The sequence below is a fragment of the Epinephelus fuscoguttatus genome, linkage group LG20 (genome assembly GCF_011397635.1).
Source record: "Epinephelus fuscoguttatus linkage group LG20, E.fuscoguttatus.final_Chr_v1".
Lineage (NCBI taxonomy): Eukaryota > Metazoa > Chordata > Actinopteri > Perciformes > Serranidae > Epinephelus > Epinephelus fuscoguttatus.
In genome coordinates, this window is record NC_064771.1 from 22,439,134 (window position 1) to 22,466,856 (window position 27,723).

The following is a 27,723-nucleotide window of genomic DNA, read 5'->3' on the forward strand; positions in this document are numbered from 1 at the left end:
TATCAGCCAAAAAGCCATTGAAATACCCACTTTCCTCTCTGTAACCTAACCATCTACCTAGGAATACATCCACCTCATCAACTACCACTACACCACTGCTTAAAGGGATACTTTGCCCAAGTTCAACCTGCTTTGTATCGTAACAATGTGGGTAGTAGGTGTAAATGAGTACTGGTAAACTTCCCTCCATCTTACCAGTGCTCAGATCTCCCTCTCAGCTCAAAGCTTCCCTGGCTCTAGGCAGGCCCCCAGGAAGTGTGCTGGGGTTTGAAGACAGTTTTCGTGGGGGTAAACACTGAAATTAAAACTTCAAAGTCTGTCACATGATGCCTTTGGGCCCAAAAAGACTTTTCCCATAGACTTAAATTGTGAAAGAAATGTCTGTAACTTAGTGGAAACATTTTTGTGAGAGTCACAACCTCCACAGAATTATTCGTTTCCCTATAGGGATGTAATCCATTTGGTCCGATGACATTGGGAAAGTCTAGAAAGTCCACATTTAAATCATTTTCTGCTCATTAAAGGTAGCAAAGTGCTAAACTAGAAGCCGGCAGAAGTCTCTAGTGCACTTGCTCAATGGGCCCAATGTTGTGGAAACAGAGCTGATCATCTGGGTAATTTTACACACGACAGTTGAATGTTTTTGGCCTAATGCCCCGCTGAGCAGCTTTCATATGAACGAACAGGGTCCTGCTTCCAACGCTGTATCCTGATCAGGGTCTTGCACCATGCCTGGTACCTGCTGGGTAACCGCAAAAAGCTGTGCTGTATATAATATAAAGTCAGGGGCACGGGTAAAAAACCAATGAACCACACGCCGGCGAGCAGCAGGTGAGAACAAAAATATATGTGTAATACTTTGACATCTAAATCACTATTATCAAGCCGCAATTAATTTTATTTTGAAAGTTAACAACACAAGTCGAACCTTTGACCCCCTTGTCACATTTGTCAAGGAGGTGGTCTCCAGTGATGAAACTTTGCAGCCTTAGGATGAGGTTGCAGCCTACATCGAGTTCAAGATACCCAAGGATCCTTTTGAGGTTTTATGGTTGTGGAAGGAGCAGGCTTAAATGTTTCCTAACCTTGCAGTGTTTGCTTGGATTGTTTTCGCCATCCTGGAGCACAGTCAGTGAAAGAGACTTTTCCTCCACTGGATTTGTAATTCAAGAACAGAGAACCTAGCTTAATGTGAGTGACCGTAGCATGTGTGTGTTTAATCATGGTTGTGGGTTGGGTTGTGGAACTTTTATTAACGATTGCAGGCGGGTACAGGTAGGGTGACCATATTTTGATTTCCAAAAAAGAGGACACTCAGCCCGGCCACAAGATAGCCTACTTAAATGATACTCGCAATTTACTCAAAGATGCCTTATAATTTTAATATATTTAAAGTTTACATGTATGGATAGAAAATTCAGTTATATTACAAAATAATATCTCTCAAAGACAGAAACTGTCTTTGATAGGCCCCAATAGGGGACACATACACACACTAGAGAGTGACTACCCGATCCGAGCCTGACGGGTCCTGACAGGTCCTGTCGGGCCGGTTTGGTCAAAAATGTATAAACTGTATTTGGGCTCGGGTTGGATTCGGTCAGCTTTCAGTGAAAATGTAGTGTAAAAATAAATAAAATCCTATTGTCTGTCCTGTTTATTGCTTGGGCACTGTTATTTACGTGACAACACCTGAACATAACACACATACACACACTGGCTGTTTGTTTTTACCTCTCCCCTCGCTGGAAGTCTCGGACCTCCAGCCGCCCGCCTCCGCCTTGATTAAACGCTGAAAATAAAATAAAAGAGGGAGACAGGTTTTTCCTATTTTATCTTATTTTGTAATATTTCTCCCTCTCCCCTCGCTGGAAGCCTCGGACCTCCCGCCGCCCGCTCCCATCTCAAACACGGAGGTCTCCCTCTCCGCGGAGCACCCACGGCGCACGCCCGGCCTGTTAAATAGCTTGTAACCATAACAACTGTGTGACACAAACTCAATGCTTTGGTCATTAAATAATGTCGGGCTCGGTTCGGGTTTGGACAGAAATATGCAGCCCGTGCCGCACTCTAACACACGCATACACACACACAAAGAAAAACAGACATTATCATCAATTTATAAACACCCCCCGGACGCCCCGGACAGGATGTCAAAAATGGACATGTCCGGGCAAAAGAGGACGTTTGGTCAGCCTAGGTACAGGTTTGACTTAGACATAATGACAGGTAACTGGTCGCTTCTGGAACTGAGGCTTACGGGTATGGTTGGGTGCAAGCTTTCAAAAATCTGATCCAGTTCTCTTTACACATCCATGGTCCTACGGCTGCTGCTCAAACTACACATTGTACTCTCACTATTTTGTTTGCCTGCCAACACTGACACAAAGAGAGATCCAGAGAGCTGCCCCACTCTCTCAAACTACAATCAAACTGCAAATCTTGGCAGTGCTGATCAAATATAAACCAAGATTCCATTACTGTGTTGCCTATTTCTCACTCTTACTGTTAAACTGTAGTATAAGATCGTTTGTAACATATTGTTTCCTGTCTCAAAACAGATAAGCTCGCATAATGTCACCCAGCAGCGGGAGCGCTTATTGGTCTGGTGCCGCGCAGTGTATTCTAGTAGGTGTAGGTTTTCTACCTCTTGAGCAAAAGCGAACGCCACAGTCCTTTTCCTCTGCTTTATCTGGTCATACAGCACTCAATTCAAAAGTATTTGCATCTTTCTGCTGCTGATTTTATTAAATGACCATCTGTCCAGCAGTGAAATACTTTTTTAATAAATTATTTAAACAATTCATTTCTGTCAATCAATTAATCAATGGATCATGTCAACGCTAAAAATTCCAACATCTGCATTATAAAGTAAATGTCGTGCCCTTTGGGTCCCTATAACAACTATTAAACATATAGTTTCTAATATAAATGGGATTAAATTAGAAATAAAATGCTTTCTTTTCTTCATTCTGGAAAAACTGTGTCTGACTTTCATAATTTTTTCTTTATGTTATGATCGGGATTTGACAAATTTGGCCAAACATTGAAAAATTGTTTCACTATCCAAATGGCAAATTCCATATCAGATTCTCATCCTGTTTTTGCCGGTTTTAGCAATGTACCAGCACTGAGGAAGAGCAGCTCAAAATTTGGTGTCAAGTAAAGGGCACACCATTACCATTGCCATTAAAAGTTAAAGTGCTAAATGTACCTCTCCAAAAAGTACACAACAGCCTTTTGTCCCATGTTTTTCCATTTTGAAATGCTAATATTAGCCACTTGAATCACACATGTCTCACAGGTTTTCAACTTTTTTTTACATTTTAATTTACCCCTGAAACGCTCTGAATTGCTTTTAGCCCCCTGGGATGAAACGCCACATTGTGAAGGACAGGTTTGAGTACAGACCCAGTTGGTAACTGAGCCTCTGCAGGGAGGGAGCGGGATTATCTCAAAATGGTGCTCCACTAAAAAAACTGCTCCCGTTTGGTATCTGAGAGCAAAACAGGAGCTTGTTCTCATGAATAACATTTGCTCGGAGTGTAGCGCGACTTTATTATTCAAAGCCTACGAAGGCCTTTGTTGTGTAAGACAAGTGGCGATGAAACAGATCATGGCTAGGGTCTATTTCACCACAACAAATGGCCTCTTAAGGTACTTGAAACACACTTGAAAGGCAAGCAACTGCATGGGCAAAATGACACACTTATCTGAAAAACATTTGAAATCCATATGGAGTGAGCCTGTATCCCACACCCATACATTACCCAACAGGTTGTACATATAAATGATAATGTGTTGAAGCATGAAGACAGAACAGCCTCTTTTGACCTAATTCTAAAGGTCATTTAAAGGGATGGTCAGATTTTTATTCATAGTGAGAGTATTACCGAGTATTACAGTTTACAGCTTTACCTTGCCGTCAGACAGCCCCTTCCAACAGGCAACCCAAAGCCATTGCATCCATCTCTATCTATCTATCTATCTATCTATCTATCTATCTATCTATCTATCTATTTATCTATCTATCTATATCCATCCATCTCTTCAGAGCCACCATTCCTTTGACAAAAATAGTAATTTTACCTCTCACTCTAACCTCGTCATATATTAATGTTTTGTCATGGACTTTCCACGTCCAGATATGACGTGCAAGGTACCCTGGGTGCGCTGGTTGTTGACGTTCTCGGATGCTGTCAACTTCCACCTGTTACATGCGTTGTCTTCTTTCAAGATACACTTCTGTTTTCACAGGAAATTTAACGTTTACATACAGTCTCTACGAATTGCTATTTTTTTTTCCTTTAACGATAAAACAACACCTGGTTAGGTTTAGGAAAAAAGAACAGGGTTTGGCTTTATAATCTTACGGGATGCAAACACCGCTTTCCTGAGTACCACTTGGTGTTTGTGGGATCCGTCCACCACCCGTCCTACTTGGACTTTTGCTGTCTTAACTTTTGTTCTTGGCCTGCCGTATTTCCCACTGATGCCACTGGGTGCTGTTAAACTATATTTACGTCCAGCCACATATCATGTCGATATTAGAGGACAGCTTTCTTCTCAGTGTCTGATGCCACAAGTCACTGCCCAAGTGCTGCATTTCGATGACTTCGGAGTGAGACTAGGTTGTGCTGAACACAGCAGCTGCTGGTCTACCAGTGCCTTAGTTGGTTAGGTCTTTTGTGTTATTACTTAACTTCAGCTCTGTCTCCTAGAAATTATGTTCATACACAACTAATTTGAAACAGCAAATAGGTTTTGAGGGAAATGTAATTCTGAGCAAATAACGTTTTCTATTAATATGATGAGGATATGTTGCTAATTAACGCATCTAGCATGTTGCAAAAGTGTTGATACTGAACATATCAGCAAAACATTCAGAAATGAATTTAAGTTGATTTCCCCCAGAGTAGGCAACCTTGCAATATAGTGCACACTTGTAGTGATTAAAGCATGATTTTTTGAATTATTATTTTTTTATTAACATTCAACCAAAATCAGGATCTTTCCCTGAACTTAACCAAAGTGCTTTATTTGCCTGAACCTAAGACACGAGTCCGGACATGACCCTGGGGTTCTAGTGTCAAGGTGCTGCACTTCATGGATCCGCAATCATCAACAGCCACCTGTATTTTGAAAGAAGACAATAGGCCCATTTCCACTGAAGAAGTTCCTGGTACTATTTGGGGGGCAGGAACTTTACAGGAAGATCGTCTTGCTCGGCCCTCTCAACCACCATGTCTCCACTGAGAGAGCGGAGTCTTCTTACAACTCCTTTTAAAAATGCGACTCCTCGTCTGCTGAGTTTTAAAAATGACGGCTATTTTGTCGCTTTCTGTTGACGTCACATTCCGCCTTGAGTATATCCAATCAGCACCAAGTAAACCCCAAGCCTCACCCAGGAGTTTTTCAGGGCTGTTCTAAGTACCTACTCCGAGGCAGGGACTTGTTTAGCCCCTGTAAAAGTCCCGGAACTCTGTCCTTTGGGGGTGGTTCCTGTGGTGGAGACATGCACCAACGGCCCCAGCCCCATAAAATAACCCCGAAGTTCCTGCAGTGGAAAAGGGCCTAATGCATGTAACAGGCAGAACTTGACACAGCTTCCCAGAACGTCAACAACAAATGCACCCAGGGTACCTTTCACGTCGTATGTGAGCGTGGAAAGTCCATGACCAAACGTCAACATGTGACGAGGTCGGCGTGAGAATGTGTTGCCTTGTGACACCTACGCAGTACATGAATGTAATGTCTCATTACAACAACAACGTAATTATGAAAGACACTTAGTAATGTACAAACGTAATTTCTAGGGGACAGGGTTGGTGAATCTGAACTGACCTTTTGAAACACCAAAGTCTCACAACCAGACCAGCAACACTGTGTTCTGCGGGGTAAAACCACTGTTTTGTCAGTGGAGTCTGGTGGCTTAGGGATAACTTCAGTTACCTGTCAGAAAGGTCGTCTTATGCTCAGACAAAGTGGTGAAAATATTCTTAATATAGTGTACGCTTAAACTGATGTTGATTTTTTCGTATCTAAAATACATTTTGCTGCTGCTCGCGTCCACAGCAGAACATTGCTTCACTTCCATGGTGGTTATCCTGCCAACCACCAGCTAGTGCAGTTAACACAAACTATGGCACAATCCCACCCCAAACAAATTGGAGCTATGCCTTTAAGAGAGCACACTGTTGACATAATGACCTATATGACAGAGCTCCATGGCAAGGTGTTGGCATGTCCAGACAGTCCCAAACAAAAGTGATGATGATGATACACCCAGCTTCCCCTCTGACCAATAACACCTCACCATCAGTGACAACCACCGTGTGCCTCCCTGTAGCCTCTGCTGCCACAGTGACCTTGCTATTTGTCCACATAAAGCGACCAAACAACAGCCTCCATGCAAATAAAAGCAACAGAAGCAAGATTAAAATCACCCAGGAGACTTAAAATAGTAAACCCATCTGATGAATTTTCCAGAGATAAGCCACACTCTGGGAATCTGGGTCAAGACTTCCCTCATATATTGTCTTCCTAAAAACTCATCTTTTAGATATTAACATTAATAATTCAAGCTCAAGATTGAGGGTGCTGCATGTCTGAGTAACTCCTGTTTATTTTCGTAGAGGTCAGGGCGCACATAAAAATACCATCAAAACCTAAAAGGAAGTATGCGAGAGTGGGAAAAGTACTCACACCACCCAGGTTGACTTCTCTTTTGCCTCCCCTCGAGAACTGGCTGGTAAGCTGGTACAACATGGTGCGTCCACGCTTCCTGGCCTCACTGAAGTGAGAGCTGCTCTTCCTCCTGCGCCTCTTGTCGTCTGAAACTGTCACACAGTTGCTCAGATCAGCACATGTCAGTTAGTTCAGGAGGAAGAGAAGGTGAGGAGAATACTGTGTCAGGTTGTTAAGCCGAATAATCTTTCCTGTTATAGTCACACAAGTAAGACACAAAAACAGAACCGCTGATTTGTACTTGACTTTCTTTTGATTGCATTTTAACATGATGATTTCCCCTGGCATGCTGTTTGGTATTTGCGACAGACTGTGTCCAGGTTCCACTTGAAAACACACCGCTGCCCAAATCAAACTCCCCATTGCAAAAACATTGTCTGAGTTCAGTGAACGAATGCCAGCCCAAACAAAAACTGCAGGGCAGAATGTGACAGTGATGAACAAGAGTGCACAGAGAAAATGAAAGCTGGGGGCCAGAGGATGACCCGCTCGTAAATCAATCCTCAAAGTGAGCAAATAAAGGGAGTTTTATTTTGTAAGCAGGGCATGTAGCCTACCCTCCTTCTTGCTGTTGTGGTGGCTCCTTCCATAGGTGTCAGTGATGTCCTTGAATGAAAACAGGAAGAGGACCATCTCTCCCTTCTCGTTCTTTATGGGCACGATGTCGAGCAGACACCAGAAGGCCACACCTGGAACGAAATCAGAAATCTTCATTTAGTAAACAGACACATCCAGTGTAAATGTTATGCATCTCCTTAATGACTTCAGCTCCGGATGCCAGGGCCTGGGATTTCTCATGTCATGTCGGCTCTCACCATGTCTGCCAAGTCTGTTGATACTTGTCAAGTATGACATAGCCTTTCTAAAAATAAACCCCCCAATTAGATATGGATCATGTTTGGGAGGATTGTGCACAAAGAGAAAGATCAAGTCAGAGGGGTGGTTATAACAAGTCAGGCAGGGAGGGAGCACCATAGATCCAAGACCATGCCATAACCCAGTACGCTCATTAGCAACTCTGCAGAAACTGTGCTCTGCCACAAAACAGATGTTTCACATCTCTTATAGTGTCCCCAGTGTGTGTGTGTGTGTGTGTGTGTACGTTTGTGTGTGTGTGTGTGTGTGTGTGTGTGTGTAAAACACAGGAAGAAAACAGTCTAGATGGTGGTGTTTAGGCACAAAGCTGTGGGTGTAAATATACAACATGAGATATTTATGTAGGTTTTGTGCTTGTAAGCAGCAGCAGGCGCCAATGATGGGATGTAACTAGGTATATTTACTCAAGTACTGTACTTAAAGTGTCTAGGATTTGGGGGGCTATATTGGCAGAATGGAATATCATATAATAAGCATGTTTACATTTGTTTATAATAACCTGAATTTTTTTGTTTTTGTTATCTGAAAATAAGAGATCGGCATGTTTCTTCTGTAGCCCAGAATGGACAAACCAAACACTGGCGCCAGATAGGGCCATTTGCATTTTTGCATCTGCCACCGTACTTCTCCTACACACTTGGCACATGGGAGAAGTCTCACTTGGTTGCAGTCTGAAACCTTAAGCCCAATTCAGACCAAAGATTCACAACTAAATGAGTTGAAACAGCCAACTTCTTGCAAAGCGCCGTTCTGCAACGTTCTAAAAACCTGCCGGTTCACACCAATGCAACTAGATGAGATGGTGTATCATCTCCATGCAACAACTCTATGTACTTCCGTTCTGATTTCCAGCTTTTCAGGCTTATTTTGTGGCTGAATATAATTTGTAGCTTCTGAAAATATGAATGAGGATAGTGATAGTGAGATACTGGCTACAGGTGCATTTGTAGCAGTGATGAATCGGTGAAAAACATAAAACGAGCATTAGCATTAGCATAGTTAGTCATTGAGAATGTGTGTGTCGGGGGCATAAGCACATACAACGAGCAGCAGCAGTGACCCACTGTCCGACACCGGCACAGATGAGGACAGAAACACACAAAGACACCATCTGCAGTCATTTTGACTTGAACAGCAGACTTCACTACATGTTGACTGCTGTAGAAACAGTTGATGAGCTTTATGATCTAAAACCAGCCACATGTGATTTGACCAGCGGAGTTGCAGGTGATACTATCAGCCAGCTTGAGTCTAGCTCAGACAGCCAGTTCACACCGCTGCAACTTTTCTCTGCAACATTCTAAAATGCTTTCGTCTCATTGCAATTTTTTGTTTTTTTACCCGATTTCCAGCCACCATATGTCACTAAATCCTACACACCAGACCTTTAGGTATAAATTTGGGGTATTTTTTTTACTTAACCTGAGTCATTTCTTTAAAATGGTACCTTCTACCTTTTTATACTCCCAATAACATACAGAGCTTATAAATTATGTGTTTTATTATAAATTAAATAAGTTTTTCCCCTACAAAATGACCATTTAAATCAATTAGTCATGCCATGTTACACTGAATTTGTGTAGAAAACATTTCCTGCATGCCTCCATGAAAAACAGTAAACATACTGATATACTGATTGATCAGGGACCACGTTAAACAACAGAAAACAGTATCAAAGCATCTGTTTACAAATTCTCACACAACTCGTTTATCTAGTCGTATGCTTTGTACTTTCTAAACACATGCATTTTTGCTAAAAAAAAATCCCCTCAGTATTAGAGTCTGACGTTGAAGAGATTATAGTTGATTTTCAGTTTTAAATAATAAAGTTTGAGTGAAAATCTATGTGTGATTTTCCATGTGATCTAATAATTTGAAAGTAGAACAAATGCTGTGGCATTTTTCCTTCCTTTCCTTTATCCTACATCAGTGATATTGCTATATGACAGTATAAAAGTCACATAGGACATTTTTCTGCATTGAGTACTTATAGTTTTAATATATGTAACAGAGCATTTTCACAGTGTGGTATTAGTACATTTGTATAAGTAAAGGATCTAAATCCTTCTTTCAAAGTGGACAGTGTGTGTGTGTGTGTGTGTCTACTGAATTCCTTAAGTGTCTGCCTTTATCATGAAAATCCTGCTAATACAGTACCAGTCATGAATATCTGCCATTTGGATTATAGCTTTAAAATTTAATTCCCTCTCTTTCATTTTCACTGTCTTTGTTCTCTGTTCCTTTTCTGTCGCTCTTGTGTCTGAAACGGCACCATATTACTTAACAAAATTATCATGTCTTTTCTTTTGTTAGTTGGCACTGGCACTGTGTTACTGTTACTTCCTTACTGTATTGTAAAAAACACAAAGATGACAAGACTTTTTTCAACCGCAGAGCAGATTTGGTAACCCATCAGTGTTATTAGCAGTTCACACACTTGGGGGGTGCAGGTTTGGGTCTCCGATCAGAGAGGCTTAAACAGGGTTGTATGTTCTCTTTTCATGCATGACATCGTACTTTGAGCCCGAGACTTCATCAGGGATTAGCTAGCAGTCAGCAGGGAATGAATTTAAGGTACAGTAATAAACACTGTGCGTACAGTACTTTGTCCTCTGCATTCGCTACATGAGGAAAGTATGATTAGAAATGTGTATTCATGACTGACTTTGAGCTTGTTATACCACCACACAAGTTCACTCCCTCTAGCACCCTTTGCACTCATGTTGAGCGGATCACAAAAATGAACCGACTGCAGATTTTCCACTCAATCTGATGGGTTTGTATTAATAATAATGAGCGCTAACTTTGCAAAAAAGCATGTATTGCACTGCTGACCTGCTGTATTTAAACTTCGGGATCACTGTGAAGATTCATAATTCAGCCACAAATGTTCAACTCTCAGCTAAAAAGAAATGTGTTCCCCATAATGTTGGAAACAAAAACAAATTGCACAATTTAGGCTAATTGTCACCCCCAATAACTTGACTTAAGATCAAAACGGAATTTGAGTCAAGACGAAGTTTTGTCATTTCCCCAGTTAAAGGTTCTGTACGTAATTTTGAGAAAATACAAGTAATTAGTGACACCTCTCTCTGAGGCCGTTAAGTGAATGCAGTCAGCATCTTCGTGCTTCGGTGTTTGCGCTCCGTAGCTGTGAATGAGCACCTGGGTATCCGCCAAAACAGACAAACACAAGAGTGATTGTTATCATGTTGATAGGCTGGAAATAAATTTCAATCTTATTTAGAGTAACATTACTATCCGCAATGTCCCTGTATCTCATTAGGACTGTTGGCTCCATGATTCTAAAGATAACCATTTACAAATTACATTATCGGCTTACTTTACAAGCAACTATGTAGCATAGCTAAGTTACAGCTAGCTGGCTAACATCAGATCAGGGTATGATTAGGCCGCAACTGTATTGCTCTTGGCTAGTAGAAAGCGCCTCGTAGGCCTACCGTTACATCTTTAATTGTTGGCTTGTTTGTTATAAAACACAAATTAGTATCATTAGCTAGAGAATCATCTGGCAAGCTAGCCAACTGGCATATCCACTCAGATAGTATTTTGCTAGCAATAATGTTAGTGAGCAAGCAAGCTAAGGTAGCCAGCTAGCTCTAACTAAGCTACGTAGTGATTTGCTGTCTGTTGCCTCGTAACGTTAGCTGATAAAGTATCACGTTAGCTGATGAAGTAATTTGCAAACAGCAAAATAACCAGTTTACCAGCCAGATCAGCCCTGGAGTCTGAATGACTTGAATGACATGAATCACTCAAGACAGTATTTTGTTACATTAGCTAGCTTGCAATACCTTTGCGTTAGCAAGTGAGCTAATGGAAAGTAACCGTGGGGACACTGAAATTATGATATGGGGCTCTGAATTTGATGGGTTTACTTTTTATCAGACCACAAATGAGACAAGAATTTGCTAGCTAGCACAGCTCACGAACCCTCCGCCTCACTTCCCACCGCTAGGACACTACTTCCTGAAACAAGAGCAGATGGCAGCTCAAACCTTAGCTGCTGAGTTTGTAACAGGGTGGTGGCCATCAGCAGTGCAGGGTCTGATCTGTTTAACAGCAGCAACAGAAGTGTGCTGATCGGGCAAGAACTTAAGGTGGTCCAGGATCAGATCCCCAGCACTCAGGTGCTCAGTCTTGCTTTGACTGAATTCGAGTTGCTACAAGGCGCAAAGTGAAGGTTATTCTCTGCTGGGCTGCTGCTTCAAAATATAACTGATGCACAGCATGTGTGGACTCTGAGTTGTGGTGGGTGCTGGTCGTTTGCTGACGTTAATGGACTCCATTTCTTAGCTAACGTAACGTTAGCTACTGTTGCACACTGTAAGCACTGAGGTGGAGTTGAAGGGAGCAAGGCACTCAGGAACATGCATAATGTCATTTTCCAGATTATTCTAGAAAATTTGGCCTGAGTCTTTTACATAGAAGTCAGTCCACAAACTGCTCGATGCAGCCGAGGAAGTTGGGGAAGGTCTTTTAAGAGACGTTAGGCTACAACTTTCTCATCCATCGGCAATTAAAAAACCCCCACTGGTGAAACGTATACAGAACCTTTAATAGAAGAATTTGATCAACTGAACACAAGATGAAAGGTATGTTAATTGCCACATAACCATTTCACTTCTAAATTAAAGCTACTATGTAGACACATCTAGGCTCTCTCTTCCCTATCCTCTTTGCCGTGCACCCACCATTCTTCTTGTAGAAGTGGACCTCGGCCTGGTACTCCTCACGGCCCTCCAGTGCCTTCTCCATCTGCTGGGCCACGTGCTCGCTGGTGTCGGCCCCGTGCAGGAAGCGGCAGCTGCAGTTCTTCTGCATCACCTCAGTCCTTGTGAAGCCAGTCAGTTCGCAGAAGCCGTCTGAGCAGTAGACGATGGGGTAGCCACGGTGGCCCTGGGCATTACCCAACAGGAAATTACTGTCTGTGAGAAAGACATGAGAATGTGTGAGACAAAGCTGGACATCATGGAGGCAGGAAAAAACCTTATTAGATGAAGTTCAAGGCCAGAGTGAGACATTTTTGAGATTTTTTTTTTAGATCTGTAACAAAAAATGAACATCATCATGTCTTAGTCTGAAGTTTGGTGCAAATTTGTTCTCTGCACTATAATCAAAGTCCGTTTAGCTCTTTGAACATAGGTCAAAGCTTTGCAGGTTTAAAGTTCAAGTAAACATGAATCAGACTTTGGCGTGGACTCAATTTGGGGCTAAATTAATTTCCCTTGAGCCGCCATCGTGTGATTTCAGGACTACTGATGTGGATGGCTGGAGGAAATGGCGTCTTGTGCTGCAAGATATAAAAACAGCTGACTGGAGCTTAAAAAGAGCACAAAGGTTAGAGATTGGCTTAATTGATTGGTTGATGTCTGAACTCATAAAGGACCAGACCGCAGATTTTGAAAATGGTTGCATAATAAAGGAGAGCATGAAAGCAGAACATTGCCGAGGGATCGTAAACAGAAATGTGAACTGATATTATAAAATGAGAAGAGGCAAAAGATTTAATACACCTGTAGCAGTCTTGTGTAGTCACAAGATCCCTTTTGCACTTTACTCAACTGTCATGACAGAAATATGAGTGTAACATTAAATTGATTGTAAAGTAAATGGCTTGAATTATCCTTGTTTTTTTTTTTTTAATACTACAACCACAGAACTTTTAAAAGGTGTGGAATAAAATGAATATTTTCTTTACCTCTGTGTAAAATGTCTGATGTTTGGTTGTTGCTTCTAACAAGGCTTGTGAATCATAATATAACAATGTTGGTATCACATGGTATCTCCGTGTCTTTGTAGTTACCACTTGGGGCAAACAGCCAGTCCAATGTCGCCCGGTTTGAGAATTTGCGTTTCCTATAACAAAGACATGACCCACTTGACTCTACCTTACTCTGCTTCTGACTTGCGTACCCTGACACTCTTACCTTAACCCTAACCAATGTCAATCCTCTTGTCCCAACCTAACCAATCCAACCAATGAAGCTAACGAGTAGTAGACAATCAGAAGGGAGGGTAGGACAGGTCATGCCTTCAGTAGCCTGGTTAGCACGAGCTAACATAGACAACATCTGACTAAGCCAGTAACAGTCCCAACAAACTCACACTGACACTGAAATGACTCAACTCTGTTGTTTAACCCCTTAATAACCATTAGGTATATATAACCAATAAGGGAAGAACTCTTGAAACACCACCAAACTAAGTAAGGTAAATCTACAGCTAAATACTAAATTAATTCATTACTCTGCCACGAAAGATTCTGCACAGAACATGACTAAGTCTGGTTAAATCTCAGTCCACTAGACCATGACGCATGCAGGTTGTGCAATGTACCGGCAACCACTTGTGCTATGGTGTTGTGACATGAAAGCAATGGAAGGGGGTAGGAGGAGTGGGACATCTAGTAGCTAATGTTATCAGTATACTTTTAAGGTACTATTTTGTGCATTTAAAGGAGCAGGATTTAGTGGCATCTAGCAGTGTGGATTGCAGATTGCAACCACTGAAACGTCTCCCATGTGCTGAGTGTAAACTCCCAGTAAGGATTCTTTACCAGGAGCCGAATCATCCGCAGAGGTCTCTTTCTAAAAAAAAATGGATCAGGTGATTAAAACAGGTAAAAACACTAAACAAGGCACTTTTACGTTACAAGTTAGTGCTACCCCAACACTGTCGCAGATAGGCTGCTAGCTCAGCACCTGCTCATGTGTGCTCATCTTTTTCCTCTGATAGCTTTAAATCGAGACATTCAGGAGGTTTTTACAGGGAGCCGAATTATCTGCAGAGGTCTCTTCCTCTACAAAACAAATGGACCTAGTGATATAATTTGGTAAAAACACTAAATAAATCAGTCTCATGTCAAAAATATGTGTTTTCTAAATGCTCTTTGGATCGTCACGGAGGGGAACAACAGTGGCCAATGCAAAAACATGAATGGCTTGCTCAAGAGCCAGTATTTGGTTTGCCCATTCTGGGCTACTGTAGAAACTGGGAGTGCAACATGGCAGACTGCGTGGACCCTCACCCTATGTAGATACAAATGTCCCATTCTGAGGCAACAAAACCATGATGATTCTTATTTTCAGGGTGATTATGAACTAATGAAAACATAGCTATTATGTTATGCTCCATTTCTGTGAACATATCCCCCTAAATCCTCCACTTTGGCCCTTTATCTAAAATCAACTTTCACTACTTGTCTTTCAGATTTCACACACATTTCCATAAATCAATATAACTACAAAAATATATATCTGATTATAAATGACATGTGACTGTACAGCTTATTAAAACAGCTTTATGTAAAATCTTTATTCAGGTCTCATGATGGACTGACCCTAATTCCCAAATCCAATAACACACTGGAGTATTGTCAGCGTCCCCTGCTCTTATGTTCCTTCACCTGTTCAATGCATGTTCACCTCAGGGCACTGATATTAGATTGGAAAGTGCAATGTGCCACCAAGACCTGACGGAAGTCCACCAGATCTACATATCTAAATGTCAAATTAAAGCAGTGGAATATTAAATCTGATGTAGATTATATGATATTGCTCTCCACTTGTTCTGTTCCTTCAGCACCAAAGCATCTTTGCTTTGCCTCCTTATTATTTCTCGCCACGCTCTCAGCACCACGGACAGCTCTCCAGCAGCGACAGGCCTGCACCATGTGCTGTGTTGCTGCTCTGTTATCTTGTTCCAGGAACTTTGGGCTGCAGTACATTTGTTCTGCATACCTACAAATATACCAATCCTGGGGATAGGTAGGGTTTGACGTCACACTTTCCCTCGGTTTCCAGACTCATGTGACCTTCACAAGCTGAAGCAGGTTCTTGCTGCAGTGTGGCGTCTTTGTTAGAAGAGATCTATCAGAAAGGCTACCAGTGGAAGGAGCTTTGAAATACATTTCAAAATAGAACACACAGCAGCAGCATACTCAGTGGTGCTAAAAACAAGATTAAAATTCAGGGACTTCCACTGACCTCCACTTTATAAATTTTTCTGTTTTTATGAATGACAGACACAAGCTGTCTAAATTCTTTAAAGCTGTTCTGTCACTTTGCAGACGTTTTAATTGTGACCTGCAGATTATTTTCAGCTTTAACTCTGTTACAATATAATAAATGGTAACATTAATATAATTCACAGCCCCTTTCTATATATATATATATATATATATATATATATATATAATAGCCTGCAGCTGCCAGATAACCATAGCTGAACCAACAACTCTCAACAAAAACATATTTGGATAGCATTACATTGCCCTTATTATGTATATGTTATTTAATCCATTCTCTATAGATTCCGCATGGATCCCATTATACAGATACGTCTGACGTACTCCCACAGTCCTTAACATGCTTGAGTACTCCTTCAGTGCACCCCTTTGACTTATTGGTTGTGGAAAAGTATTTCAGCACAGAGAAACTGCAGTGGCTGAGGTGGATCCATGGCTGCACATGTGAGTCTATACAAGAAATGGTGTTTCTGGAATTGTCAATGTTCAGACTCAATTTTTTTCTTTTTTTATTAGTCAGTTTGGTCAAGTGTGCATTCATGCTATCACCTATAGTGACTATCCATCACTTTTAGCCAACAAAGGATGGATTTGACAGACTGCAGTGAGTTCAATTTGATCCACACCGCTACAACTGGGTGGTAATAGATTTTGGGGCAGATGTGGGCTGTTCCCGGCACAGACAATACCTGCAGTGAGATTAACTCTAGAGAAGACTGAGTCTTTGCCCGTTCAGAATTATAGGCTCTGATTGTTAAAGACGTCTGAAGGTCTAAAAGGTGACACAAGAAGAAATGCTATATGAGATTTTGATTAATAGGATCTCAAATCACCACCACTTTTAAATGAAAATTGTAGACTCAGTTAATCCATGTTTTGAATTATTTTTAAATGTCCTTTAATACTGAATTGCCTTCTTTGTCTGCTTAATGTCCATTATTCATGTGAAGCACTCAGTGCTTTTAATGTCTTTATTGTAAAGCACTGTGTGCTGCATTTCTTGTATGAATGGTGCTAAATAAATAAAGTTTATTGTTTGTAACTGCAGCTTCACTTATTATAGCTGAATTATAGTTGTCAATAGGCTGTACGTAGAGCCTACACCGTAGCTTAAGCAAGTGGCCTCTGCTTTTGTAATCCTTGTAATCATCACTTGTACAGTGCTGTCTATTTGTTGCTCTGCAAATACACCTTCAAAATGCTAGATATCGGTGGAGTTTCCATTCCAGTGTTGAGTGTCTGTGAAGTGCAGTGAAGTTTAAATTATTCAAAACACACCTTAAACACACATGAAGCATAGATTAATAGCTAAAATATTAAATAAAAGTACAAATTATGGCTCTATTATAACTCACAAGGTTCAAAGGCAAAACTAACATTGTTTTCCCCAAAAATACAACATGCTAATGTTACTAGCATAAACTTTCGTGATTTTATATAGTGTATGTGACCTGACAGAAACTTATTTATTATCGTGATGTGACTTGAGCTAAATGATCTGGCATGATTCTGGCCAAATTTGGTTATGTGAGGAGAAGCAATTGTTCTCGGAGCTGGTTGTCTGAATAACACGATAAACAGTAGCTTAAGTGACAGGAAACACCTTTAAATGTATATTGGAAAGCTTTGTCAGACATTATAAATTGTCATGATGTACTAATTCTTTGCTTTTCTCGCAAGTAATACCCTCAAATGTCCAATCCTGTGTGTTTTGAGCGTCTTTATTCTGCAACATTTACATAGTATAAATTAGCCTAGCCGCTAGTGGTCTTTTCCTCCATATATGAAGCCAAAAACAGCAACATTTAACAAAGGTAACGTTACAAAATTCGCCTCCATTATAACTCACAAGGTTCACCGACAAAACAATTACGTGATATTGTCAATGTGACATCACAAGATCGTCGCCATCTTTTTTTTTTTTTGGTGGGGGGGGGGCACGGTGTGTATTGTACACTGCAAAATCTTGAGTGGCCTCCAGTTTTTCATCCTATTTGGTTAAATTTCACAACCTTGAATTACAATTTGATTCAAGAATGATGAGGGCAACATGGTGTTCGATCTGGTGATATAAGGCAAGATATGAGACAAAGCCACCTCCAACTGGCCTTAAATCATACCTCAGGTTGTCTTATGATCCCACTACCTTCGCGCTAGCTCATACAGTAAAGTACTTTGAACTGGCTGTGCCTCAGCCTATAATGAGCTTGCCAGTCATACAGCAGGTCACCCTGTAGCTTTTTGGGATGTTGGCATGTTAATGTCATAATCTCAATTTTGTGCTTTTTTTTTTAAGCAGTTTCCTGCACTGCTAACAGTTCCAGAAGAGATCTTAACCCCAAAGTTACCATCAAGAATTGTCTTATACCAGACAGAATAGGGTACAGGTACCCCTGGTTGGCCCCCCACCCACTATCTAATAATTAGGTGCAACTACATATTTAAGGAAACATGTATGCATATTTGTTCGCTATCTCTTCGGAGAAGTCAGCACTGAAGCATCAAACTCGGCTCCGCAGCAAATTAATTCTTTCTGCTGCTTAACTGAAGACATCAGACTCCAGATTTTCCGAATGCCAAGCAGAGAGGCAGCGCGCATACAGTCTGAATTCTCCCGATTCCACAGAGAGCGAGCCTAAGAAGGAGAAGTATTAAGCAGCTGTTACAGCGCTTTCCACAATCTAGCACTTTAATTGGCCAGACTGAGCAGAAAGCAGTCCATAGGGGATGTCTTTTCTGAGCGGTGACAACCTTTCTTGGGTGTGCAGTGAGCAGTAACTAAACTGTCACTGTGGAATTATAGAAAGAGACGGGCATTAGTCGGATCCATCAACAAGCAGAGGAGGTTTTATGCCTATGCTATGTTTTGCTACTATAGCTGTTCCCCACACTTCAAAATGGAGATGTTTCTGTTCTATATGTCTGCTGCACATCTTTGTGTCATGTAGAGAGACGGATAACTGTTGCTTTTTAATAAGCGTCTTAGCAAATACAGTCACAGCTGTGAACAAACTGCTCTGGTACTCTGTCTCTGCCTTTTCACATCTAAAAAAAAAGATTGCCCTAGAAACAATGGCTGAACATGACATGATAGCCTATGCTGAAAAAAAAACAAAAAAAAAACATGCCCTCTTTTTCATGTTCTATAAATTTCTAACACCCAAACTCAGTGAGCCAGCAAGTGTCAGAGAGCAACTGCATTCATCTCTGGTTTATGTAATGTTTACCTAAGAATAGGTACATCTCTACTCAGCATCCCTAAATCGGTCCTTCAAATAGGTCAAGGGCAGGTGTAGTCGTAAATCACGTTTAAAGGATATATTAAAACCAACGAGCCACAAAGGGGAAAAAAACTTTTGTGCTGCGTTTGGAGGAATGCAAACTGTGCTGCTTTACACTGTGGATTAGATGAGTCACTGGAGTTATCTGCATGATTCAGTCGTTTCATTCAAGTTGAGAAACTCTGAGCTTTTTTTTCCAAATGATTTAAATCGAGTGGGGTCAGTTTTTCAGTTTGAGACTTGGCTGGACAGAGGCGGAAACAGCTCTGTGCAAAAGAAACCACCCAAGCTTATTATCTCTGCCTGGCGTAAGCCTGGTGGGAGTCATGCCTTTGGTCATGTATGCATGAGTGTGTGTATCTGTCTGTCCGCAGTGAATCTTGCAAACTATTGGACCAATCAGCCTAATATTTTGTGTGCACATTTATTATTGTATGCTCAAGGATTGCTCATGGTTGCAGTGACACAAATTGTTGAAAAATGTGGTTTAAATTGTCACTGACTGCTGACTCCTCACTCTTAATCCATTGGTGGAGGCCACAAGTTTCTGGAAAGCGTCTCGGCTGAAATCAACAAGCCTTACCATCCATTGCAGGCCACATTTTTGCTTATTTGTTTGGTGTGGGAATAAAGCACGGGAGCAGCAATACATTGTGTGCGACAAATCCTGATTTCTTAAGTTTTCCCTTTGATGTCAGCACCGATTGGAATAAATTGATTCGGAGGATGTGCATTCTTTATATTTGTTTCACACATTTTGGCCTTTGTCATGGCTCAAAAACTGACATCCATAGAAAAGTTTGGTTTCATTTTGAACCACGGCATCGGCAGGTTAATTCCATACCTGATATGTTATGATCCACTAAAGTTAGGATACGATGTGCAAGGTACCCTGGCTGTGTTGGTTGTTGACGTTCTGAGACACTGTGTCAAGTTCTGCCTGTTATATGCATTGTCCTCTGTCAAGATGAGAAGATTCTTTCACATTTACATGCAGTCTCTTTAAAAATAAATGCACTGCGTTGGTACAGCTCTGCAAATTGACATTTTTTTCCCTTCAACAACAACAGCACATGGTTAGGTTTGGGAAAAAAGAGCAGGGTTTGGCTTTATAATCTTACGGGACATGAACATTGCTCTCCCAGGTGAAGGTCGGTGTTTGTTGGACCCATCCACCACCACTCCCACCTACCCCACTCAGACTTTCGCTGCCTCAACTTTCATTCTTTTTTTTCTTAAAAATATAATGGCAACTGGCCGCAAATCATGCAGACATTAAAGTACATCTTTTTCTCTGGTGTCTGACCCTGCAAGTCACTGCCCAAGCGCTGGATTTCAAAGTGAGACTGGGTTGCGGTTACTCAAGATAATCCACAGACCTTGTTGTGATTAGATTAATGTAGGAACTATTCTCTTTCTGTCGAAATACACCTGCCAAGCGTATCACTGCGCAAAAGGTAGCATGCATCTACTGCTAGGTCACGAAGCACCATTGAGCTAGCTAACATTACAACTTCTGCGCAGTAATACAGTTATGATTCTGGAGAGAGACATTGCTGCTGAATTTTTTAAACACAAGCCGAATGCAGTCTAGTTCCATAATATTCAAGAGAAGGCAGATATCTCTATGTTCGATATCTCCAACACTCCACCACTCACATCAAAACAACCACCAGTGCTGAATAGCTCTGCAGGTAAGAGGAAACATATGTATTTTCGATTTTGGGGTGAACTGTCCCTTTAAAACCCCACTTACAGATTTCACTTTCACTTCTACATACACATACTTATTACTTCTCTGGTAACTTTATAAGCAAGCAATCCAGCTCCCACATGAACCCCACTTGATAAACACTTTGTGTGTGTGTGTGTGTGTGTGTGTGTGTGTGTGTGTGTGTGTGTGTGTGTGTGTGTGTGTGCGTGCATGCTTGTGTGTGTGATTGTGACAATGCCTCAATTCTGAGGGCCATAATCCTCTCAGGGATATTGCTTTGAGTGGCCGCTCCGCTGCGCCAGCTTCCTTAATTACACATCTGTGCTGACTCGGTACTACTGTAATCTGACATGATGACGCTACATGCTACTGCTGACAGCAAGCAGCCTGCATCGTGTCCATGTCGCACAAGTTCCTCAGCGTATAAAAGACAGATGAAGCCCATGAGGCTCGATCACTGCCTCACCAGCTAATTACCAGCCAGCAGCATGTAATTACTTATTGGGGCAGATGGGTGAGAGTGCATGGAGAGGTGGGCTCTCAGGGGAAAAGGTCACCGGTGTGGTAAAGAGGCATGAGGAAATCATCAATCGTTTTGTGTTTATTTTGAAATCAGTTATCAATCAGACCATTTTAACCAAATACTGATTATTCAGAGCTTGTTGGACAAAAGGATCTATGCTCAGTGATCTGAATCCCAAAATGCCTAAAAGACTGAATTTATGTGGCGCCTTTATTCTGAGAACGGAGCAAAGTGCTTCACAAAGCCTCACACCCACTCACACCTACATTCACATGCTGATGGAGGCGGAGCATCCCACATAAGGTGCAGACCTGCACATCAGGAGCAGATTTAGATTTCAGTGTCTCACTCAAAAACATATATTTAGGAGGAGCCAGGTACCAAACCGCAGATCCTGTAATTACTGAATGATCTCAGCATCAAAGGGGACCTGTTACGCTTTTCCTTTTTTTTTCTTTGGATCTTCGCATTAAATCAAATCAAGTTTTTGTCTACAGCACATTTAAAAACAACCACAGTTGACCAAAGTGCTGTACAAAATAAAAGAATGAAACCTCTACAAACAACCAGAGGCCATTGAAAACATGTACGTCTTTTTGTCTTAAATGCGGCCAAAGTTTAAAATAATGAGGTGAATGTTTTTGTTTGTTTTGTTTCGTTTTGTTTACTTCGGTTTTGTTTACTTTTGCTACTTTCCGTCACAGTTTTCTTGGCCAATTCTGATTTTCAACTTTTTGGGGTATTGAACGCTACAGTCTGACCTGCTGATTCAGATTTTGGCTGATTCCAATTTCCTTTCTAAGAACTATAACTGAAAACATACACAAACATTTTTGTGGCTTTTTTAAGCCACTGGAAACTTGGCTTGAAATAGTAAAAATGCATTTATGATATCAACGATGAGTCTCTCATTAGAGCCCAGTCTCACTTCGAAATTGACGTAATCTGGCGCTTGGGCAGTGACTCGCAGCAAAACAAAAAACAAGGTGTCCTTTAAGGTCGGTATGATTCACGGCCGACCCGGCAGTGTCAGGGGGAAACGCCGCGGAACAAGGACGAAAGTTAAGGCAGCAAATGTCCGAGTGAGGCAGGTGGGTCCAACAAACACTGACCTTAATCCGAGAGTGTGGCGTTTGCGTCCCGTAAGATTACAAAGCCAAACCCTGTTCTTTTTTCCGAAACCTAACCACGTTTCTGTTGCCTAAACCCAACCATGTGTGTTTGTTGTTGAAGGAAAACAACATCAATTCCCAGCGTTGTACCGACGTAGTGCATTTATTTTGATAGAAACTGTATATAAACCTTAGACCTTACTTCAGGCATCTAACCAAAAATCCTTTAAAGATACCATTGATTTCAAGACGAGGCAACCAGGAGTGGTAAAATGCCAACTCATTTTCACATTTTAGGACTTTATCCTGGAACACTCTATTGACGACTCGCTTTTAGCTCGAGTAATTGGTTGTGGCAGGTTTTACAATGGTTAGTGTACATTTGATCGGCACAGGGTCGTATGGACCAAATCACCGGTCAGAATGGTCCGATTTACCCTTTACGGTAAAGGTAGTGATGCTAAGATAATAAATTAACAACTTTTTTTTTTTTTTTTTTTTTTAAAAAGATGAATATTCACTGTTGTTGATACCAAATATTTAATGCTATTCCATTATATACTTGATGAAACAAAATAAAATCAGCATAATTTTTCACCATTTTTGAGATGTTTTTAAGTACTATGATGGTAAATATCTATCTGTGGACATTATACGAATACTGGTAATACTACTAATTCCATGGTAACAAATTAATATAAGTTGGTATACTAATATATAACTGGCATTATAACAGCACATGGTTTTTAATTTTTGTTTCTTCTTTTCTGTCTTACAATTACCATAAAGTGACTTCTCAACCATTTAATATTTTAAAAACTATGGGGTCTGTTAGACAAAAAAAACACATTTTTTGTTATTTCTGCCCAAAGGAAGTAAAAAATGCAAAAAATGCAAAAAAAAAAAAAAAAAAAAAAAAAAAATCTATATTGCTTTTTTCTTAGTGTGGGCATTAAGAATCATGGATAATAATACCTTTTATTTAAAAGGCGTAAGCGTAAAATAACATTTAAGGGTTACAGCATTAATTGTTCCAATTAAAAACCAAAATACAAGTAAAATGAGAATAATAAGTCCCCTTTAAAGACTCTGACGTCACCAAATTAATGCCTACATCAAACCTGTAAAACTAAACACAAGGAGCTTCGAAAGAAGAAGCAAAGGATGCAGCCACACAAAAGCTTCAGCTATCCGCTGGTTTTCTGTGTGCAGTGTTGTGGCCTTTAAAGACCTGCTCATCAGCTGTGTAACAATAAGCTCCATAAGGTTCAATCTGACAGTCCTCCCTGTCTCCTCTTTGGTTCTTCTTTCGTCTTTTAACAGAAAAGTGTTTGGGGGAAAAATAAACCCGCTTCTTATCTCTGCCTGCAGCTGCCCTGTGGTTACGCAGCCCCACAGGGCGAGCGCTGCTGTCAATGCGAAAACACCGCCGGGGAGGTCGTGTAAAGGAGCTGGGGGAGGTGGGGATGGGTGTAAAGGACAGGCATGTATGCTGTAATGGACACACATACATGACAGGCACACGAGTGGTGGTTCAAGAGGGAAAACGTAAGGTTGAGTTTTTCGCTTGTGTGACAACCAACATCTGTGCTGCCCTCGGAGAACTCCACTTCAGGGATCAATATACAGTCACAAACATACGGAAACATCATATAGAATCAACATATAGTACAGACGCAAAGCCCTGAGAGCAGGCACTCACATACACACACACACACACACACACGTGCACACAGATCCTTAGGGAACAGGAACGCTGACATTGCCACAAGCCAAATACTGAGCTCTGCAGTACCAAAGGTTACTGACTTAACCTGTTCTGACATTTGGCTTATAGTGAGGGGGAGTCTGTACGTAATGCCACACACCAGCAGTTTTCTCAGTCCAGGAACTGTTACATTAAAATCAGCTTAAAATTGCTTTCGGTTTTATAAATGTTATTCCTAAGGTGGAGTGGAGTCCAATCAATATTTGTGAGCAACTCTCACTCAGAGCCACAAACTGGAGAAATTACACTGAAGCCTCCTGATGGTATGAAAATGTGGCTTATAAGCTGCACAATAGATAATGGCCCAGAGAGCTTTTAACACCAAAATGCTCTATTATTCGTCCCAGACAGTAGTTATATTTATGCATAAAGGCAGGGGGTGGTCTTGTTTTGCATAGAGGAAGCAATCTGAATAATTATATGGACATGCTGTAAAATAAAATGCAACAGGATAATGATGTTTACACAAATAATTGTCTGATATAAATTGTGCTTATTGTAAACAGCAGACGAGGCAAATGTTTGAGTGACACATTAGATGAGATGTGTGGCTGCTCCGTCAGCAGTGTTGCTTTCTGTCGTTTTGCTGATCTAAAAACATTTTTTAACTGATGTGACTGAAAATAGGAGACAGGCGTCATGTTTTACGTACTTCAAGACTGTGTAAGGTTTGTTATGTCACATCTGTGAAGGTATTTTATTATCTGTACATTGTGCTTTGATGTGTTAGGGGATTTGGTATGAGAAAAAAAAAGGTTATTTTCCATTAATAAGTGACAGACCGTCAGTATACAACTAGAAAAGTGGACTCAATTCACGTGATCCATTCGATCTTTTAATTAATTCATAACTGGACTTTTAACAGTATTAACTTTGTCTGTAGGCTACAGCACAACAAAGTCGTGAATAACAACAATAAAAACAATTAAAATAGGCCAAAAAAGAAACAGTTTAACTACATAGCCTACTTATTTACTTCAGGTAGGAGCACAAGTACCAAGGCAAAAAGACAGAAAAAACACTCCGCTTCTTAAAGCTCCCGGTGTGGTATGATGCTGTGTGGCAGACGGGACAAAACAGAGTTAGCTATGGCAGCTGGAGTGCCGAAAATGCAGCCAGTGGAAATGTCCCTCCCAGCTCCCTTACAGTCAAGATGGCAGCGACGATTAGAAAAAACACAACTTACTTAATCATCTCGTAACATGCCTAATTTTGGTGGATCTTAACATATCAGGTATGGTATTAATCTGCAGGTGTTCCGGTTCAAAATGAGACCAAACTTTTCTGTGCATGTCAGTTTTTGAGTCATGAGGAAGGACAAATGTGGCCTGCAACAGACGGTAAGGCTAGTTGTTTTTAGCCACTTTCCAGAAAACCTGCAGCCGACTAAGAGGAGTGAGGAGTCAGCAGTTAATGACAGTATAGAACAGTCAACAAAACAGGTTTCTCAACAACTGTGAATCATCGCAACCATGAGACATCCTTGAGCGTACAATCATGGACTTGCACACAAAATATTAGGCTGATTGGTCCACTAGTTTGTAAGATTTGCTTCAGAAAGGCAGATACAGACACTCAGAGTCACAATGAAGGCCAAAATGTGTCCTGCAACAGACGGTAAGGCTTGGTTTCTGGAAAATCAATTACTAGAGGATTTTGAAGATACAGTCATTAATGTGGACACAAAATATTAGGCTGATTGGTCCAGTAGTTTACAAGATTAGCTGTAGACAGACAGATTCACACACTTACACGCGCAAAAATGTGCAAACACACACAACACTGAGCTAGCTAAAGTTGCAGCTCAGCCGAGAAAGGTGCCATTATTGTGTTTATCTCGTGCTGTCACGAGCACGAGCCTCTCATCCATGAGAGGATGCACGCTTCCTTCTGTGTGGTGATGCGGTTGGTGGGTCTAGTTTGGTAGGAAGAAAATAGTTCCTACATGAAACTGCGCACAACAAGGTCTGTGGAGTAACCAGTTCATGATTTCTGGAAAGAGACATTGCTGTTAAGTTTTCTAATGTATTTTTTTTCGGCGCTTTGAGCACCACAAGCTGAGTGCCATCTAGTTCCATTATATTGGAGAGAAAGCAGACATCTGTACGGCTGATAGCTATAAGTCACACCAAAACAAATGTAGTCTGACAAACAACATCAAAGTATCAGAAAAAATATGTAATTTTGATTGAAGTACCAAAAGTATTGTGCAGATGGGCCAATTTCAGATATTACTGGATTATGATCATTGAGGCACTGATATCTTCACTTTAATGTTGTAGCTGGTTAAGATGGAGCTCATTTTAATTACTTTATATACTGCTGGGTGGCTCAACCTATTATATTAACACTTTATTTTATATTTTGTATAAATAATTTAAATCTGCAAAGTATCTAAAGCTCATAAATAAATGTATTGGAGTAGAAAGTTCAACATTTACCTCAAAAATATAATGTAGAAATTAAAAAGTATGTATAAAATTGAAATACACAAGTACAAGTACATGAAATTGTACTTAAGGCACTACTTGAGTAAATGTATTAAGTTACATTCCACCACTGCATTTAAGAATACTCTGAGTAATTATTAGTTTCATATTGTTTTTTAATAAAACACAACAGTTATGTTTGTTGTATACTGAAGCATGATTGAATTCCAAATTAGTTTGTGATGTCACAAATCATGAACGTAAACACAATCTGCTTGTGTCGTGTTCTGCACAGTGAGGCTCAAACATCGAAGAAGAAGAAGAAGAACAAGACACAAAACACAAAACACATGACTGACAGGAAAATTTAACAAATACTGCATCATATTGAAGTTTTAGGACTGTGTACAGAGCCAAGTTGTTTTTAAGGAAAGCCAAAAACCAGCAGGTTAAAGGCAGTTTGAGGTGACACTAACAAGCGATCGCAGCTGCACGACCCACAATGCCACTTGTTTTCAGATGCGTCTTTCTGAAACAAGAGACCAGCTGGACTCTCAAAGTCCTTGATTGGTAAGCAAGTTCAAGTGTTTTCTCTTTAGTGGACCATCTTTTTCTCAAAGACCAAAGTGTTCAAGCATCATTCATGTCAAGTGGCAGGACCCTGTCGCCCCGGCAACAGGAAGGAAGCTATTTTGAGTCATGGCCACTCCTCTAGGCGCCACAGCCTTATGGTAGCCTTTGACTTGGAAGTGTAGGAGCACAGAGATGTATCCTGCTGCTCCTGACACGTTTTCATCTCAGCAGTTACTTGGTTACTTATCCAAAAGCAGGCAGGAGAAAGAGGAAACACTCTGCTCCTCTGAGGTAGAGCAGATATCAAGTGGTCACTGTGAATATTGAAAATATGAAAGTTTGTAGCAGCGTAAAATTTGTAAAAGTGGTGGATGTGGGCCCAGCTGTCCAGAGCTACGACAATGCTGCAGGACTGTTGATGGTGAGGGCTGAAATACAACCACACGTGGCTGAGGAAGAGTCCTGTGACACCTCTAATGTTACACATAAGAAAAAACATTAGGCCTCACACAGTAAGAGATATAGGAACAAATTTTCTCTTATTTTTGTTTGTATCCACGGTTTGTGCTTAATTTGTTAGTTTATTAATTTCTGGATTTCACCAGGGTTTTCTGATTTTTGCTCTTCTAGGGTGTCTACAGGTATCAGAC

At 40.8% G+C, this 27,723-nt stretch overlaps 1 protein-coding gene across 3 annotated transcripts in view; it reads right to left on the reverse strand.

The window, feature by feature from the left end:
• The window catches only part of LOC125881185 (potassium voltage-gated channel subfamily H member 4-like), a 64,361-nt gene that overhangs the window by 32,591 nt on the left and 4,047 nt on the right, over positions 1–27,723 (reverse strand). For 2 of the 3 annotated variants that reach the window (XM_049564224.1, XM_049564223.1), the window contains exons 2-4: positions 12,339–12,572; positions 7,305–7,436; positions 6,706–6,839 (exon numbers count right to left, since the gene is read on the reverse strand). In XM_049564224.1, coding sequence (XP_049420181.1) covers positions 6,706–6,839; positions 7,305–7,436; positions 12,339–12,572 — 500 coding nt within the window. The remainder of the gene's footprint in view (positions 1–6,705; positions 6,840–7,304; positions 7,437–12,338; positions 12,573–27,723) is intronic. The other variant, XM_049564226.1, reaches the window with a different exon arrangement.